Here is an 18,385-nt window from a genome sequence, read left to right as displayed (position 1 = left end):
TCAAATCTTTTCTTCAACAAGAACTAATTGAATGCTTAGTGAATATCCTGATGCAGGCTATATTTTTATGGTAACTAGAATACTAGATAATTATCAATTAGACATTGTTATTTTTTAACAAACCGGTAATGACGTTTGAAGTTACAGGACTACAATAATCTGACCCCTTAGATTTAGCAAACTTCACACTTTTCAGCAGACTGGTCGTATCATATTCGATTGATCTCCCTCAATAGCGAAGAACAAGACAACAAAATGTTCACAATCATGTTTCATACAACGTGTCGATCATTTCACCAGCCACCACTTGCTAGGTTCCCGAAGCTTGTTCAGTATTGTACACATACACAATAAGTCAATAAATCAATTAAATATAGTTGATGGTCGTCCATGCGCTGGCGCAGTGGTCGATAGTGCTGCTCTCGTGCACCGATACGATACGGCTATTACAACAGCGAGAGTGAAGGACGACGGCGCGTTTGATTCCCGCGCCTGCCTGCTCGTGTTGAACGTTGCTCCGGCGTGACTCTCGTGACTCACCACACCTACACACACACACACACACACACACACACACACACACACACACACACACACACACACACACACACACACACACACACACACACACATACACACATACACAGTTGCACGCCCTCTCATAAAAATCATAAACAGGTAATCTATGTTATAAAAGTGATTTGACAACTTCACATATATACGAGGCATAATGGCTATAAATTTTATTTATTGATCATTTTCAATCAATAAAAGCTTGTTGAAAGTTGCTTTGTCTCGATGAGTCGGTATAAATCATGTTTTTGAGTTTGAAAGTTATTGGTTCTGCCTCTTTTATTAAACTAGGCACTGGATGAAGTTAATAGTTGTTCTAATGTAATGAACGTAGTATGTTTAGTGTACTCTTTGTTTCGAATAAAATAGCCCTGCAGTACATACACTAAAAATAAATTAAGTATAATAAAAGCAAAGCGGTGGTCGCTTTGTGCGGCGCAACTGCTCGCCGAAGTAAACTCGCCGGCGGCGGCAGAACTAGCGCCGAGTTGTGAACTAGCCTCCCTCGCCCTCCGCCCTCTGTCCTCCGTGCTCCACAACACCAACACTAACGTAATTAATACATACTCAACAAAAAACAAGTCGAGTCGTCGCTCCGCAGCGCCTGCACCACCTACATCACTTCGCTAGAATGTTCATCAACTTCCCCGTACTTAGGTTCCTCACAAAACTACTGTCACTGAGGTTGGATCCAATTGATGTATTTATTGCGAATACTTTGGCGCGTTGGCACTATTAGTAGTTATTATATGTGTGTGTTTCACCCGTCTTTAACGTCACGTGTTTGCACGCTTGAAACTGCTAGATACGGGATGTATGTTTTTCTTCTTAAACCATAATATAGCATTAAACAATGACAAGTGAGCCCAAGTGTATCCTCATATTCGTGAGTGAGCACGATCATACTACTAACGCTAAATACAAGCAGGTCGCATGCACAGCTCCCTCGCTCGTCGCGAGCGCAGAGCTCAGCTGTAGAGAGTAAGGGAAATGAAAAGCTCTTGTTAGTTATTCATGGTTTTATTGAGAAATGTCAAGTTTATTAACATTAGTTTTTGTTATAATATAAATTCATTCGCTAGCGTAATATCTAAACAACCTGCTTACAATTCCAGTCTTGGGCGCGCCGCGGCGTCGAGGACGGCCGCGCCGCCCGCCCGCCTCTCACCGACCCACACACGTGCTCTCTACACCGTACATGTCACTACATGCCGGTACATGCCGGTACATGCCGGTACATGCCGGTACATGCCGGTACACACCGCTCCCTGCGCTTATTGCTATCGTTGCGAGAGTGAGACGCGCGCGCCTCACATAAACTCCGAATATCAAAATATTACATCGTCGTAACAAAGTAGAGACAAGAGAGTCGTTGTAGAGATTAAATTTATATAAATTATTTAGTAATAATATTTAATATATCATTTACATCGTTCTAAACAAGTCGACGAGGGCTATAACTATACGATACACTATGTACAGTGACGTCATCGCGTCACGCGCGAGCGACGTCGACATCGTCATACTCGCTCTTACGCTACTTACAATGTTCGTGTGTACAATTTATACGCAATCAAAAATTATTAACAATAGTTAATTTATTTCACCTGTTTTGTAATTCGTTCAGTTTCCCATCGCATCGTAACTAGCATTTATATGAAACGCTTCGCGTGCACGTGTCACGTCACGTCACGTCACGACACGGTATGAGACGACACGACACAGCACGGCACGCGACGGCGAGTGCTTCGGTTACATACATGGTACATAGGCAGATCTAGGTGTAATGACGAAGAGTAAACGAACGTGTGGCGAGTATTGACAAGCAGTTGAGGACTACATACAAACATACATAAATTCGTAGAGTCTGCTCGCGACACCTCACTACATACAACTTACAAGTGATTCTGATAAACAATAACAATTTTGCGTAAACTTAATAAGAACCAACAATTCTTATTGAATCAGCGTTTTCATAAATTATATTAGTGAAACTAGTTCCTGTGCGTGTGTGATGAGGTGTCGCGGCGCAGAGTGTAAATGTCGCGAGTATCGACAAACACAAGTCACGTCGCAGACGACTGACGACACGAGGGACAGACCATGGACGGATCACACTTAACTCACAGACCGCACAACACAACTCAAATCGCACGTCTCACCAAATAATACTTCTTAAACAGATCAATAAGTACAGACCTAATCTACCGCTCACCACGACGCTGAATCAACCGGACGATCGACGACTCTTCCTCTCGCGAGAATGTTTATTGCTAGTTCACACCGACCGGTTGATCCGAACGTTGTATCCTCATAGTATTAATAGTAACTAGTATAATATGTACAAGCGACGCGGGTCTACGGTAAGTTGGAGTAGTGATGCACGTGGTGCGGGTGTGGGTGCGAGTGCGGGTGCGGCGCGCGGTACACGGACGTGAGGCGCGGGTCCAGGTTCTGGTACTCCTTGCCGGAGCGCGGCCGCAGCGTGCTCGTCGTCTGCCGCATCACTCTACACACGCAGTACACGATCACAATAATGAAATGAAACGACACTAGCAGATACGAGTTTAGTAGTGTTGCATAAGAAAGGAAACGAACACATTATAGTATTGTACTGACCTCATAGTGACCGGCGTGTCCGTGGAAGAATGTGAGGAGCATATCGACAACGTCTCGATGTAGTCCGACATGTCGGACGTGCCGCTCGACGTGCTGTGCGTGTCCATCACACCTGAAGGCAAACACACACCGTTACTTGCATTCACATAACCCATAACGGGACCATGTGCTACAAGAGGCTGACACTTACTTCGGAGCGGTTTCACTGTCAGCACTGGCACCTCGGCCTCGGCTGACGATGACTTGGCAGGAACCCGCACGCGCTGCATGGTCGCGAAGTCTCGCAGTGGATCCGTGGACTTAGAACGACGAGGCAGAGACGTATGTATGCAGGCGGCGGCACGGCGAGCGCTGCGGTAGTGACGTCGGGTTGCCGACGTCGTCAATGGTAACTCGAATTCAGGAAGTTCACCGGTTCGACGCAGAGAACAACTCGACACCCCGGAGTCATTAGATGATGACGAGTCTCTGTTACCGCCAGCCTTGCTCGGCACCGACGACGACCGCTTGGCGGGGACCATACCTTTACTTCGAGCGCCCTTCGATGCTTCTGAACTATCGGCGTCCGAATGTTTGTTATCGGCGGTACAATCGCAAGGCGTCGGCGCTCGGTCGTCGAGGGCGATGTTCCGTAATGTTTCGATGGACGAGTTGGAGCCGTGGCTACCGACGCTACCTTCGAACTCTTTGACGTCTTCGAGAAAGCGGGAAGAGTCGGCCGAGCTCGAGCGCTTCCTGTACTCGATCCTCTCAATACGTTCAGTGGAGGAGCGCTGCGGCCGGCTCTCCTCCCCAGACTCGCGGCTCTCCGTCCGGCGAGTATCTTCAGGGCCGCACAGAGTCGGGTTACTCGCCGACTTCTCTTCCAGTAACCTATTGATCGGACTGCGCGCGGGATGTTTCATGGTGTGGAACGCGAACCCACCGATCGGTGACATCGGCGTATAACCTGACGGTGGCGGCTTGCTTTGCTCTAATTTACTAGTTTCCATGACATTCGGCTCCATCATCAGGTAATCATCACTCGTGCTGACAGTCAGCGCTTCACGGTTTTGTCTCTCTCGCGGTTTCTGCGGATGTCCACACTTTGTACATAAACTATTTCCGTTAGCACTCGCGAAAGTAACCGGTTTAAGGTTTGCACTGATTGCGTCTAATTCTTTCTGAGTAACTCCTGCCTTTTTAAGTAGATCTTTAGCGTTTTCGTAATGTTCTAAAGATAGAGCAAAACTAAGGTTCTCATAGTTGGCGAGGGGGCCGTCATCAATCTCTATAGAACGTGCGCCGTTACCGTTCCGCGCGAACTCACAGTTTGTTGAGTCGTCGTGTCGGTCACACACTTGGGATTTTCTCCGCGTCTTCCGCGAGAGATCAATAGTGGCGTAGAGCGCGCTTCGATCACTGGTGTTCGGCATCACGTTCTCTTTGTTCGGCACTAAGTTATCGCTGGACACGGTGTTTTTCCTGCAGTACGGCAGTTTGATCCAATTGTTCGCCCAGTCCGTGACGCGCTGACAGGGACAGTTTGCCGGCTGGAAGTTCTCCTCCGAGTCGATGATCGTCGGCTCTCTTCGTCTCTTGCCAAACTTTAGTAAACAACCGCAGGGCTTTTTTAAAATGACAGAGTTTGATGTCGAACTTTTGGTAACTTTGAATAATTCGCTATTGAGACACTCTTTAAGTCGCTTCGGTGTGTCGTAGTACTCCCCTTCAACCTTTAGAACAAAATGACATTTATGATTAAAATCATCTGATTGGCAATATACTAAATGATGAAAGGAACAGAATAATTACCTCGGCTGATGGTAGTTTTGGCACGTCATAGTTTTCATAGGGTCCCACTCTACTGGACTTGTCGTCGGCGGGCGCGGTGTGCGCGCAGCTGCAGAGCACAGGTCTCTTGTTGAGGTTGAGGTCGAGCCTGGTGGGCTTGGGGGGTCTGTCGGGGGGCCGGTCCGGTCGCTCGGGACAGCGACACACCTCAGTCTTATCGGTTGCACTAGAAGGTAAACTATCACATTGAGCGACGGGCTCCGGCGCACTCTCGTGGACCGGCTCCATGGTCCACGCGGGACTGAAGTGCTTGGCGCCGGGAGTCAGCGCCGCGGTCGATGACCTCGACATAGCCCCCAGTTTAGAGATACAGCTCATACACCTCTCGAGCGTCACGTTACCGACCCCCCCTCCCCACGCTGCATTGTCAGTCGTCTCGCCCTCGTGGACGGACGCAGTGTCTCCCAGACCCATGTCTTGAAATTGACTTCGCTCTGTTGAGGGCCAGTACGGTGAGATAGCTCCGGCCTCCTCGCCGCCGCACGCTTCGTCGTAGTGCTGGAAGTCCATGGGAGGCAGCGAGTGATCGATCGTGTTCAGCTCTGAGAGCCGCGTGTCTGGCCGGTACGCTTTGTGTGATTTAGGGCTATCCACGCCTAAACCGATAAATGTTAAACGTTAAATTTGATACAAAGAATATGCTTATAAAAAATACCACTTATGTAATACATAACGTAATGTCGTTAACATACTTTCATTTCTCTTAAAGTTATTAGGTCGTCTCCTGGGCGAGAGTCGTCCCTGCGAGGCGAGGTCGAAGTCGCGCGTTATTTCTTGCGCCTGGTCCGTGATGAGCACGTGCAGCCCCTCACCCTTGCCACAGTGCGAGCCACCTTCGAAGCAAAACCGTCCCTCCACCACGCCATAACGTCTGTACCGTAAATTATTCGTTAATATGAAGCCAAGTTAAGCATTACCCAGAAAGCCGAGTAAAATAAATAATCGGGTTAGTTTAGGTGACGTCGTTAAGGGTCGAATACCTGAGGTGCGCGATCTCCCAGATGCCGAGCAGCCGCGGCGGCACGCCGGCGGTGAGCGCGAGGCGGCGCTCGTGCAGGTGCAGGCGCGCGGGCCCGGCCGGCAGCCGCTTGTTGCCGCCCGCCGCGCCGCCCGCCGCGCCCGCGCCGCCCACCAGCACCAGGTAGTGGCGCGGCTCGCCGAGGTGCGCGCTCACCTTCACCTGCCACACACACACCACGGGTCAGCGTCACTGCACCACTCTGCACCGCTCTGCACGCGGCGGCCGAGCGCGGCTGACGACGCTCACCTGCCACTGGATGAGTCTCTCGCGGGTCTCGAAGGCGAGGATGGCGACGAGGTCGCGGCACACGAGCGCCAGCGTGTTGGAGTGCTTGTCGAGCGTGAAGCCCGCCTCGCTGCCGAGGTAGTGCTGCAGCGACAGCGACGCCTTGCTCGCCGCGCCGCCGCACCGCGCCTTCGAGTCGCGGTACAGCTGCAGGTGCACGCAGTCTGTGCACACACACACACGTTACACACGTTTCACAACAATCATTTACCACCGACCATATTACTATCATTTATACGATATCATGATCATACATACACACCCTCCTTTGACATTGATAACATTAAAGGAAAATATAATTACACTTTGTCCGACATAAGGGACCACAGTGGTACATTTTGTAGTTAAATGTTAGGAACAAGAAACGAAATGCTAGGAAATTGCTAGAAATCGCTAATATTTATGGATGGCATGAGTGAACATCAGATAGTTCATTGTTTAATAAATACGCGTGGAGCATATAGCCACTGCCCTAGGCTAAGGCAAGTGACGCGGCGCGCGGCGCGCGGCGTGCGGCGAGCAGCGCGCTACTTCGTGACGTTTCACTGATCGATCGAGCGCAATAAAACTGACGTCTTCGCGGAGCTGCTGCGGAATGCACCTCATGGATCTACTGTATTGTCTGTATATAACTGTGTGTATTTATGTTACTGTAAAAGCCCGAACGGTGGTAAATCCTAAGATTTTCCGGTATAACCTAAGATTTACCAACTCGCAATGGTAAAGTCCGAACAATTCTTTTATTTCGAACTTTTACCTATATTCACTTGATGATGTCGAGATGTCGCCGGAGCTCCGCTTCGCGGGGCTCCTCCTACTGGGTGGTTAAAAAAAAATTATACTATATAAAATTATTACTATGTCACAGTATATAATTATACCGTGAAATAGTTATAAACATAGTTATGAAGGAGGATTTTTCTATAAATCGTAACATAGTTTTTGAACTCAGGCTTCTTCGGACTTTTACCATTGAGAGTTGGTAAATCTTAGGTTTTACCGGAAAATCTTAGGATTTACCACAGTTCGGGCTTTTACAGTAACATTTATATTGACAACGTTCGTAGTATTGTCCCTCTACTTTAAGGGCCGAACTATTTTAAACTCGCATATTATCAATAATTATATTATTTATCCGCACACCTCGTCAATTTTAAAACAATTTGTAACCTGAGACTGCTATTTTAATAAACAAGTAAATTAAGCAAAGACCACGGTGAGTGCTATAGATTTTAAGGAGATTCACTGATTAAAACACATACAATATAGACTAGCAAAATGTCCTACAGAGGCGCTGTATTGCAGCAGAACGAGAGTATTGGTCACGAGAGAAGAGACAGATCGCGCCACGGACAGTGAGGGATGATCGACCTCTCCGCCCACCACACACACACACACACACACACACACTGCATGCATGTCTGTCAATCATAAACCCGACACTTATCTGACATACTTAAATATATTCTTCGTTAACCAGCGGAATAACATTGTGACATGTTAAGAAGTAAGTCTCTTAATTCATGAAGCATGTCTAATGTAGTTTTATATGATTACAACGTGTTAACATTGTTGTTGTTCACGAGTGACTAGGATATGAAGTGGTTCCGCGTCGTCGACACATTAATACGGTTCAGTTTGTTGACGGAGTGTTTCACGACGATTACAGTGTTTTGTAAGTAATTTATGTGGCTATAACTTGACGGAAACGCGCTTACAGCGGAACAAAGAGCGCCTCAGTCGTAAAGCGCCGGGGCCGGCCACACGCGGCGCGGTCTATCGTCGCGCGCGCACTAGTGACGTGCCGCACCGTGCCGTGTCGCCGGCGCCGCACACGACGATGTCGTTGTGTTTATGTGTTACGTTTAAATCTATCAACTGTATACTTAGCACAATGTCACTGTGTTTTGTTTACACACTCGATGTACTTAAGAACACAAATAACTCGACACGCCCCCGAGTCTAAAAAGTTCCTTTAACTTTGTTACTGCGTAGCAGTAGTGCAATATGAAAGTAATTAAGACGCTTAAAAACGCCTCAACTCTTGCAGTGAGAGTAGGTATACAGTAACACAAACAAACAACGAGGATTGTTTTATGTCCGTATCTTTGTGTAATCAGGCAAATTAACATTTAAAATAACTAAACGTTATGAGAGACGGTAAGACTTGTACGTAATGTAGGTGTTCACAGACATAATAATGAGCGCCACACCGCGCCCTCGCCCCGCCACCGGCACTGACCTGCAGTCAGCCGCGTGCTGCGTCACAACATAACATTTTAAATGCAAATTAGTGAAATTGGTAACAAGTTGTGTGCCGTTCAATTAATGAGTTTAAATAATTGTGCCGGTGCGCGGTGGATTAAAACGCGATCATTAGAGACGTGTGCTCGGTGTGCGGTGCGGCGCGCGTAATTTGCGTTTCAATTAGTGGCGCGACGCTGCAGGGCGCGGCGCGGCGGCGGCGCGGCGGCCGCGCGGTAATTAATGAGCGGTGACCGCGCATCGCTCGGCGGCACACGTCACCTCGTCGAAGAGCATGCACTACTTCATCGTGGCGCTAACTGCCGCCCTCGTCTCACTACGTCACTCTAACTACTACTACACACCCTATGCTAGCTGACACTCATTTACATCATTGCACTGCCAATTCACCCTTTTTTCTAGTTCTACATTTATAGCATATATTTTAATAATCTGAAAGGTAGGTAACTAAACTGAGAAGTGCTTTGAGCATATCCGAGCTAGTCAAGTACTTGTTATCTCCTTGGACGTGTAGAAGCAGCCCGACAGAAACGAGAATATTCATAGTAAGCTTGTGTTGTTACTGAGAAATAAACATATCGCGGAGCGCTTTGTAACAACAACGAGGTCTTATAATGGCGTGTAGTGATAACGCCCGAGGGACGTCTAATGAACTAACTACACGAGTGTACATTACACAGAGCATGCAGCGTGTCGACACGACACGACGCGACCTGCGGCTCCGACACACGCTCTTACTCTATTTAACAGTAGACCACTACTTAACTGCACGATGTACACTGTTACAGAATAATTACGGACTATTTATATGAAGGACACTGATTATTTATTATTTACTACAAGAATTCTTCTTAACAGCCTGCAGTCGTCACCGCGTGTGGCTCGTTATTGAACCAACTAAAACCATTATTGAAGTAACTCTCAACACTTCGGATTTCCGCTTTCCGTGTAAGATATAACTAAAAATTACAATATTTTGCGGAAAGAAATTCATGATAGTGAAACCGTTAGCAGTTGTTTTTATTTTCTACTATTGAGACACCATGAGTTGTCCATAAGATGAGTGAGGCGTATGCATCGCGTGCTTAGCTAATGAATAGACACAGAGACATGCACGCTCGACACTCGGTCAACATAACTGATCAGTAAGTGACAGCGCACATCAAGATCGTCTCACGACTCAATACACTGGCACACACGTCACACTCACAGTCATCACCATCATTGTTCTTTATCTCGCGGTACTCAGGGTCAAAACGACGTGTTTTCTTCCTGCACTCAGCTCTTCCGTTTTCAGGTGTGTGTGAAGGACACAATCCATCCGTCGTTTTTTCAGTGTTCCTCTACTAATATATAAGTACATACGTGCACATTTTTACTTATGACTCGTTTACCTCCCCAAACATAATAATTACTAATATTATAATGCAATGGATCTTAAACGAAGAGCTCGTGGCTTAGTTGACAACAGCCGCACGGATCAATTTTTGAGGTTGAGCAACGCTTGCCGCGGTTTTTCTGTGGATGAGTGATCATCTTATACATATCGAGTTCTTCCGTGTTTCGGAAGGCTCGTTAAATTGTAATTGTCATTTTCGAAGATCTTAGAGAGTCGTTAACAGAAGCAAACAGTTCATAGTCAGAAGCTTACAAGTCTGACAACCAGTCTTACCGAAGTGTATCGTATTATAAGTCAAGTGTCTGGGTTGTGAAGGTCCAATAAGCAGTCGCTCCATGTAAAACACTGGTATCCAACTGCATCCAGTGAGACTGGAAGCCGACTCCGACATAGTTTAATATATAGACATATATCTTAAACGCGATTGAGACCGCGTGCTCATTGGATCTTTTTTATTGCTCTACTTTTAATACAAACTAACACTCTTATTAATGAACACACTATAAACCTACTTTAGTTAAAAAACTACTATAATATGTTTTCTCTTTTTCATTTCGCTAAGGAGTGAAAGAAACAAAACTCTTTGTAAGCCTTTCATAACTTCATAGATTTTTATGAATAAGAGGGTATATGGGTAATAGGGGATAGTCTGTAAAATTCTACAACTCAGAATGTCTGCTTTTACTTCAGTACTCACTCTTGTGGTATGAAATCACAAAGTATACAGTGTCGATCTATTTAAATCTTTCAGAACGTCCCAGTGACTTTATAAATGCGAAGTGTATAGAGAAAGAGTGCGACAAATCAACGTTAACGAGACCGCCATTACCGCGCCCCGAGTGACACGACGCGCGACGTCCGGCGACACCGGCACTCAGAACAGACAACACCGCGACATTCACGTTGCGCGACGCCACGCGACGCAAACAAACGAAAGTAAACCGTAATGTGCGACTCCCTTTGTGCGTTTAGTCTGCGTGGAATGAACACAGTTGACGGAAAAATATTAACAAATTAATCCCCACTTTATTAACAAGAAGTCACGGCACTAACAACATACAAGATTAACGTTTTATTTATTTATTTATTTATTTATTTATCACACTTACATCTAACATTACAGTCACTAAGACTAATGCGTTATTAAGGTCATTGCATAGAATACATTTTTTTTACCGTTTTACATTTGTTACAAATATCAATGATTATAATTCTTGCGAAGTGTTAAGATAAAAGTGATGCCATATTAAGAAATCTACAACACAAAATGAAATCTTTGTTACTTTAGTAATTAATTAACAAAACCGCACTTTATGCACGTTCAGCGTAAGTGAAGAGATATCTTACCTGCGACAGGTGACAGTTTGCGCATCACGCACCACCGCGACTTCCACTGTGGACAAACAACACGCGCCTTACTACACACTTACAACACTGAAATATTCACCTAACACTCTATGGCATCCTGACTCAGAAATGTCATCAGTCATCTTGAAACACAAAGTGATAGTAACGTAACATGTGATCAGCCGTAATTCGTGCTAAATCTTAGTCCTCACTAATGCCTCTAAAATTCAGCTTTTTTTTAACCCATTACTGTCCCACTGCAAGGAAAGGGTCTCCCCCCAAACATGGGGGAAGGGTTAGGCCCTGAGGCCTTATAACATTCAGCATGGTAAAATTAAAATGCAGTCATGAATAACGTTATTGATTCTATTACTTGTATGATGCACTTATCCGTGAACTGATGAAAAGTATTATGATTGTGGTTTAACATATTATTGTAATCATGATCAAGGTCAATGTCACGGTCTAAAGTTGTACCACTTTTAATAAGAGCTTGCCCTGCGCAGACATCTGGTCGGTCTTTAACATCTGTATAGGGGTTTTTTTCTGGCAAATCATACAGTTTGCGTGTTGAGGGATTGCCAGACCACACCATATAAAATGTAGATGAACGACATTAACATAGTTATATTGATATTACACAGACTAGTCATATAGATGTATGCGTGATTGTACCTTTTTCCCGTCGCGGAACTTGACGGTGCCCTCGATGATGGTGTTGTCGTCCGCCATCGCGGCGCGCTCCGCTCCGCTGCTCGCTCACAGTCGCGCCGCGCACATCTCACTCACACACACACGCACATACACGCACACACTAACACTATGCACTTCACATGTCGACACACATCTGTAACAAACAAATACATAGCGTTAGTACTAGTACTAATACTCTCTGTGTCTAAACATACACACACTCTACACTGTATAGTAGTACACTTAGTCATTTTCAAAGTTCATGTAAGATCATTCGTGATTAGATTAATTAATGTAAAATATTTTCAAAATGCCATAACACATGAAAATCTTTTCAAAATAAGTAATAAGTCATGAACTATCTGAAGATTAGGTACAGTTGTAATAATATCTATATCTATATTATATCTGAGAGGTTCATCTCTACTCTGTACACATGTATCTGTCGCTGAGAGGAAAACGCGCTGAGATACGATATATACCTGCCTACATATTTACTATGTTATGTACCGATCACGTGAAAACAAGCGTATGTTAGCAGTCACTCTTTCGAGCACCGCTACAAGCTTGTTCAATCAGAACGCGGAGGTATACGCCATTGCTCACAGTGCACAATTATGATGAGCCACTCAGTGAGACTATTTCAGTAATTGAAAATTATTGATAGAAAATGTATTTTTACACAAATCGAATTACTGCATTGAAGATTTGGGATTGCGTAAAAGCGCAAATAAAAATCGAATTCACTAAAGATCAAGATCCCAGAAAACGTATCGATTTTAATGATATAAGGTAGGATAAGGTCTTGTTTAGGTATAACAACCAAACAAACATTAATTGTCAAAACTAGTAAAGACAAAAAATATGAATTTGTGCGAGCATTTGTAATGTGTACCTACATAGTATAATGTTATATAAATATTTGTGTGGTTATCGACATTATAATCATCAGTATTAATAAACATTACGGCGTGTGACGGCACTCGTGCTGTGTGTTGTACAGATATACGCAGATAAAGAGCTCATCGCTAACTCATCGTATCTGATACTACGTATATCACAGTAGTTCACTTTAACCCTGATAGCTGCTATTGTACGAGTATCTGTTCAAGCTTTTATCTAACGTTGCAATCGTCAATCTCTCTAGACTATTGAAATACAAATTCAGTAGGAATCCCCTAGCTTTTACAATCAATCTCTAATATTGTTTAATCCTGCTTCAATCACGAATAAAAAATATAATTAATAAATATTCATTTATAAAAAAGGTTTATTTCGTGTAAAACAGTTCCAAGCATCATGTTCAAATTTATTTCGATTTATTTATATAAGACAGATAGAGAATATATAATGTTATTGAGATGGATCGATAACATATCGATGTGTCAGATATCAGGTTTATCTTATTATCTGGTCCTCCGCGAGGTGAACGTGATGGAGCGGTACAAGTGCGGCATTGAACCAGCGCCTTCACTTCTGTCATACTTGTAGTTATACATCTTGTACATCATATACATCATGTACATCATGTACATCATGTGCAGCCAGCACTAGGACTTGTTGCTGCTCTCACATTATATCAGCCACTGGTAATGTGACTGTATCATTATCATACTGTTTCACATAAACTATAATACTATCATACATATACATTGATCCTTCTCAATGGGGAGGTTCGGCAGCACAGAGACCTGAATGGCGTGGGATTTTGAAGAGAGGCGCAAAAAAGACCTCGATACAAATCGCGACGATTTAACGGCTCGCCCACCTGCTGCCATTGTTTATAATTATATAAACGGTAAACTCACGTGTCTGCACTGCACACGTGAATTTTCTAATAAAATTGCGCATCAGCGCCGACTTAATTAGGAGTTGAAGTGGTCGCCATGGCCGAAATCGGTCGGATAGATCATACCATATCATCATAATACTGTACCCGAACATGTAGGCAGCTGTGTTATTACTATGTAATAGGAAGTGGCCAATGCCGTTTACCGGCTACTTGACCAAACTGCGGGCTGCGATTGAGAAATATTGTAAATTAAATTAGAAGAGACCAATAGCACTTTGTTCCACCCGAGAATTGAACCCAAGACCTAGAGATCAGTAGTGCGATATACTTAATTCCAACCGCGCCACAGATACAGTAGTTTTACATCTATCTATTCTATCTTCTATCTATACTAATAAAGCTGAAGAGTTTGTTTGTTTGTTTGTTTGTTTGTTTGAACGCGCTAATCTCGGGAACTAATGGTCCGATTTGAAAAATTATTTCAGTGTTAGATAGCCTATTTATTGATTAAGGCTATAGGCTATATATCATCACCTACGACCAAATAGGAGCAGAGTACCAGTGAAAAATGTTACAAAAACGGGGAAAATTATGATTCTCTTATGTGACGCAAGCGAAGTTGCGCGGGTCAGCTAGTAAAATATAATACAGAACAGAATGGTATGTTTGGATAATAATATCATGCATTGTTCTTTCCAAGTCAATGTCTGATGACGATGACTGCTCCTGAGGTGAGCAATAATGTATATTACAGCACTCTGCAGACGACAAGCTCTCGCTACAGACATACTTACTCAACAAAGTTCGCATAATATTTTTTTTGGGATTAATATAGCGAATCCACGCTGTATCTCATACACTACTTCTGTCTAATCCTTACAGAAATAACAGGCTAAATACAAAAAAACATAACTATGTATATGGATAACTGTATGGAAATGATGCCTATTGGAATCAAATTGTGACGCAACTAATAAGTACCATGTATGTCACAAAGTTATGTCAATAAGTTTACAATTAACGTAATATTCGACGAGACTGTGCTTGCTTTAAACGTTTAGAAGAGTACGTTGATTCGCAATCAAATGATGGAGATGAACTTTGGAAACCTTAGACTTAGTCTGCTTGGGTAAGTTTGTGTTGGTCACCAGATGTGAAGAACTTCGCAAGAGTTTTTTGATACACCTGCGACCTACATAACAGTAGATACAATTCGAAAGTAACCATAATGTTGCATCATACGTCATTTAACCTCTCTGACTAATGCTATATTTAAAAATGATTATAATATTAATATGTGCTACTACTACTACCATAACATACTCGATAGTGTACTACGAGTGTTGTTGATATTCATATTGAGACAAATAGCGCGATGTCCTAGTTATCACTCGTGTTAGCACAGAACAAGGAATCTCGACAGCGGTTCCCAAAGGTAAGAAAAAAACATTACACCACGGTATGTTCTACATGTAAAAAATATAGAAATTAACTGAGATAAACGTATATGTATATCTCAGTTAATTTCTATATTTTTTAAGCATTTATAGTATTTTAGACGGATAGATTCATCATCTTCATCTATCTGTCTAAAATACTATAAATGGTTAAATCTATCAAACGGTTATATGCTCTCACATCAAACCCATACAGTACTACACCCATATCTATAATTGGATACAGTTCAAGTTTCTGAATGGAACAAAAGATACTTTTATATTTAAAAATCACCCCCGAAAAGCCTGAAATGGAATTTAGAAACTTGTGAAACAGATTTTGAACGTAGCTTGTTTTTTTTAGACTGACACACCCTATGAAAGTGAAGGAGAACGTCGTGTGGAATCATCAGGTTCTAGGCTTGAACACATTATGAGCGGTTCTTGAAACATGCGGTGCCAAGTACCCGCACTTGGCAAGGCGAGTTAATTTTAGGAAATAACCTGTCCCTTCCGAGATGTAGATCGTCACTTAGCCGTAATGTAACCTAAGTTCAGAAGCGGTTTAGTAAAATGTGAGGAGTGCTTGACGCACGACATAGTAGTCTTGTTGTAACATTCATCATTATATTAACATCAAAATGCGTGAAATAAATCACACGCCTCTCTACAAGAAACTAACGTTTAGTGAGCTGTACACCAGTTCCTTACTGTTTAACAGTTAGTAGTACCTGATGTAAGCTGTAGCACGGAGCTGATTTAAGATCGGTTACACAAACGACAGGCGAGAAACTTATGACATAATGATAACTAAACGTTGACGATTAGTTTAAACAGCTGCCATGAAATTAATGACAGCAACATTGAATGAATTCTTTATTTGGATATTTAGTGAAATCAGTTTGGGCAAAAATATTTTGAAAGGAATTTAAACTTTCTCTCAACGAGGCAACAAGTATGAAGAGCTATTGGTACACTACTTCGACGTTATATTTAATTTAAATGTAGTTGTTTGACATTATTCTAGTTTAAGGCGTAAATAGTTGCGCGAGCGCGTGTGGCTCAGTGCCGCCGCCGCCGCGCCGCGCTCGTGCACCTCGATGCGACGAGGTGACGAGTGACGGCGCGAGTGCTGCGGCCGCTGCGCCGGCACAGCGTCATGACTCACACTGCCGCACTAACTACTAACACCTGCGCTAATCTATATGACGCTCATAACTGTCCGACACGCGACTACACTCAACAACACAACTTGTTCATGTACATATGAGCACACCTTATATGTCGTCAGCCTCACACTCTGAACACAAAAACCTTACCTTTATCAGTGCTCAGCACTCAATGATAATAAAACTTCTAACAATATTCGACCACAAACAACCCACAACTACCATTGAATTCTTAACCGTCAAGATCCACCGATACCTATTTTCAGAAACCGAACCAAGACTTTCATTTACTTAAATTACAAAATGGCTCGACGTTTTACAAAAACTACGAATGAGCACATCAACCACAATTTAACAACCTTAGTACAAACCCTAGGATTTTAAACATAACATTAAACGTGCATCAGAAGGAACTTTAGATGATATCATTTAGATGATTTCGGATTGGATTGACTTTAATCGAACTTTTCATGAGTTCAATTAAAGTCAATCCAATCCGATAAAATACCATCTAGTAAAATAGTAAGTCCGTGCGAGCCCCGCGGTGGGCGCCAATAATTTCACGAATAATTTATAATGTAACAGAGTTCTTTAATACGCTAAAAATAAGTGAGATTGTCAATTTAAAATAAACTGTTGGTAAAGTGCTTATTCTGATAACATTATAGAGAGAATAAAACAGCGGGTACCTGAGTGTAATACAGTTCCAGATATTCACAAGAATCACTGACACACAGTATATGTACGTATGGTACGAGTAGTGGAGTGCGGCACTAACACGGCTAACACTGCTAACACTGGGATCGTGCGATCGTCACTCGCGCGTCGTAAGTTTGCGTGCGGGGGCGCGGCGGCGGGAGGCGGCGCGAGGCGCGCGTGCTGCGAGGGCGGGCGCTCGCCACTGCCGGAGTGCAGCCCGCGCCCGACGCCCGGCGCCGGCCCGGGAGCGCCGCGCGCACCCCGCGACCCCGCGCGCCTGTCGCCGCCGCCCGCGCCTCGCACCCCACAGTCTTCGGGGAAATTTTGACGAATGACATTTTCGTAATGTTTCACTTTGAGAGAAGCGCAGCGCGCCTTAGCGAGGGGCTATGCACTTCGCTAATTGCGCTTCCGATGAATACTGATGCGTCGGCGAGCGCAGGGCGCGGGCGGCGCCGCGGGCCTCGCCGTAATGAGCGTCGAGCAATTTGTGTAATTGACAAAGTTAGTGTGTGTTCGGCGACCCTCGATGGCAACTCTTGCATGCTTCACGTCGGCTCTGCGCGCCGCCGCCACCGAAGCCGCACCATGGGTCGACACATCACACACATCACAACCATTTAGTAATTCGTCAACTCAATGAAAGCCCCAGTGCCCCGTACCTACTTACGCCACCAGACCACCAAAATTAGGTAAAACGGCTCGACGGTATGTGTGACGCAGTCATAATTAAAACGGGGAGAAAGATTCTTGCGCACTAAAATAAATCCGCCGAATAACATGATCATAACTCAGGATATGGGCCAGGATTCAACAGAACATTACTGAGACATTACCTATAACATATTATATAGAACTAACTGTAAGTGTAAAATCTTGAACATGCGATATTTGACTGCGCCCGTGGCGCACTCGGTAATGTATCCGACTGCTAATCATGACATATCGGATACGATCTCTGAGTCGAGTGAAGTACGAGCCAAGCCAAGCAAACAAGGATCATCAATATTTTTAAGGTATTTCCTGAAGTCCTAGAAAACTGAAATTAGAAGTGTAAGCTGATAGCAGTACACAAGTAACAAAAAAAATTAAGAACTTTTAATCCCTAACCTAACTAAGGGGTGAAAATTTGTATGAGACTTCCGCATATTTTGATGCGAGCGGTCTGAAAATGGGAGCAATGGCTTGTTTTGGGATTTTTAGAAAATCATAAGAAAAAAGGAATTAAATCACACAAAAAACATTTTCATGTAA

The 18,385-nt window shown here is 43.9% G+C and overlaps 1 protein-coding gene across 1 annotated transcript; it reads right to left on the bottom strand.

The window, feature by feature from the left end:
* Positions 1 to 1,586: 1,586 nt before the first annotated feature.
* On the bottom strand, positions 1,587 to 17,319 carry LOC142979496 (uncharacterized). The gene is made up of 10 exons (XM_076124426.1): positions 17,122 to 17,319; positions 12,018 to 12,189; positions 11,343 to 11,388; positions 6,293 to 6,495; positions 6,006 to 6,205; positions 5,718 to 5,896; positions 4,987 to 5,621; positions 3,383 to 4,907; positions 3,193 to 3,304; positions 1,587 to 3,082 (listed from the first exon to the last, which is right to left on the bottom strand). Exons 2-10 carry the CDS (start codon positions 12,072 to 12,074, stop codon positions 2,932 to 2,934), a joined length of 3,108 nt encoding a protein of 1,035 aa, XP_075980541.1. The 5' UTR covers positions 12,075 to 12,189; positions 17,122 to 17,319; the 3' UTR covers positions 1,587 to 2,931.
* Between the last annotated feature and the right edge of the window lie 1,066 nt (positions 17,320 to 18,385).

Source organism: Anticarsia gemmatalis, chromosome 16, assembly GCF_050436995.1.
Source record: "Anticarsia gemmatalis isolate Benzon Research Colony breed Stoneville strain chromosome 16, ilAntGemm2 primary, whole genome shotgun sequence".
NCBI lineage: Eukaryota > Metazoa > Arthropoda > Insecta > Lepidoptera > Erebidae > Anticarsia > Anticarsia gemmatalis.
The sequence above is the reverse complement of the archived record's forward strand: the minus strand, read 5'-3'. Positions and strand labels throughout refer to the sequence as shown.

Coding starts and splice junctions, on each gene's coding strand:
- LOC142979496 (XM_076124426.1), bottom strand. CDS start 12,074: ATGGCGGACGACAACACCATCATCGAGGGCACCGTCAAGTTCCGCGAC. Junction 4,908..4,986: donor CAAAACTACCATCAGCCGAG/GTAATTATTCTG, acceptor TTTGTTCTAAAG/GTTGAAGGGGAGTACTACGA. Junction 3,305..3,382: donor GACAGTGAAACCGCTCCGAA/GTAAGTGTCAGC, acceptor GTTTGCCTTCAG/GTGTGATGGACACGCACAGC.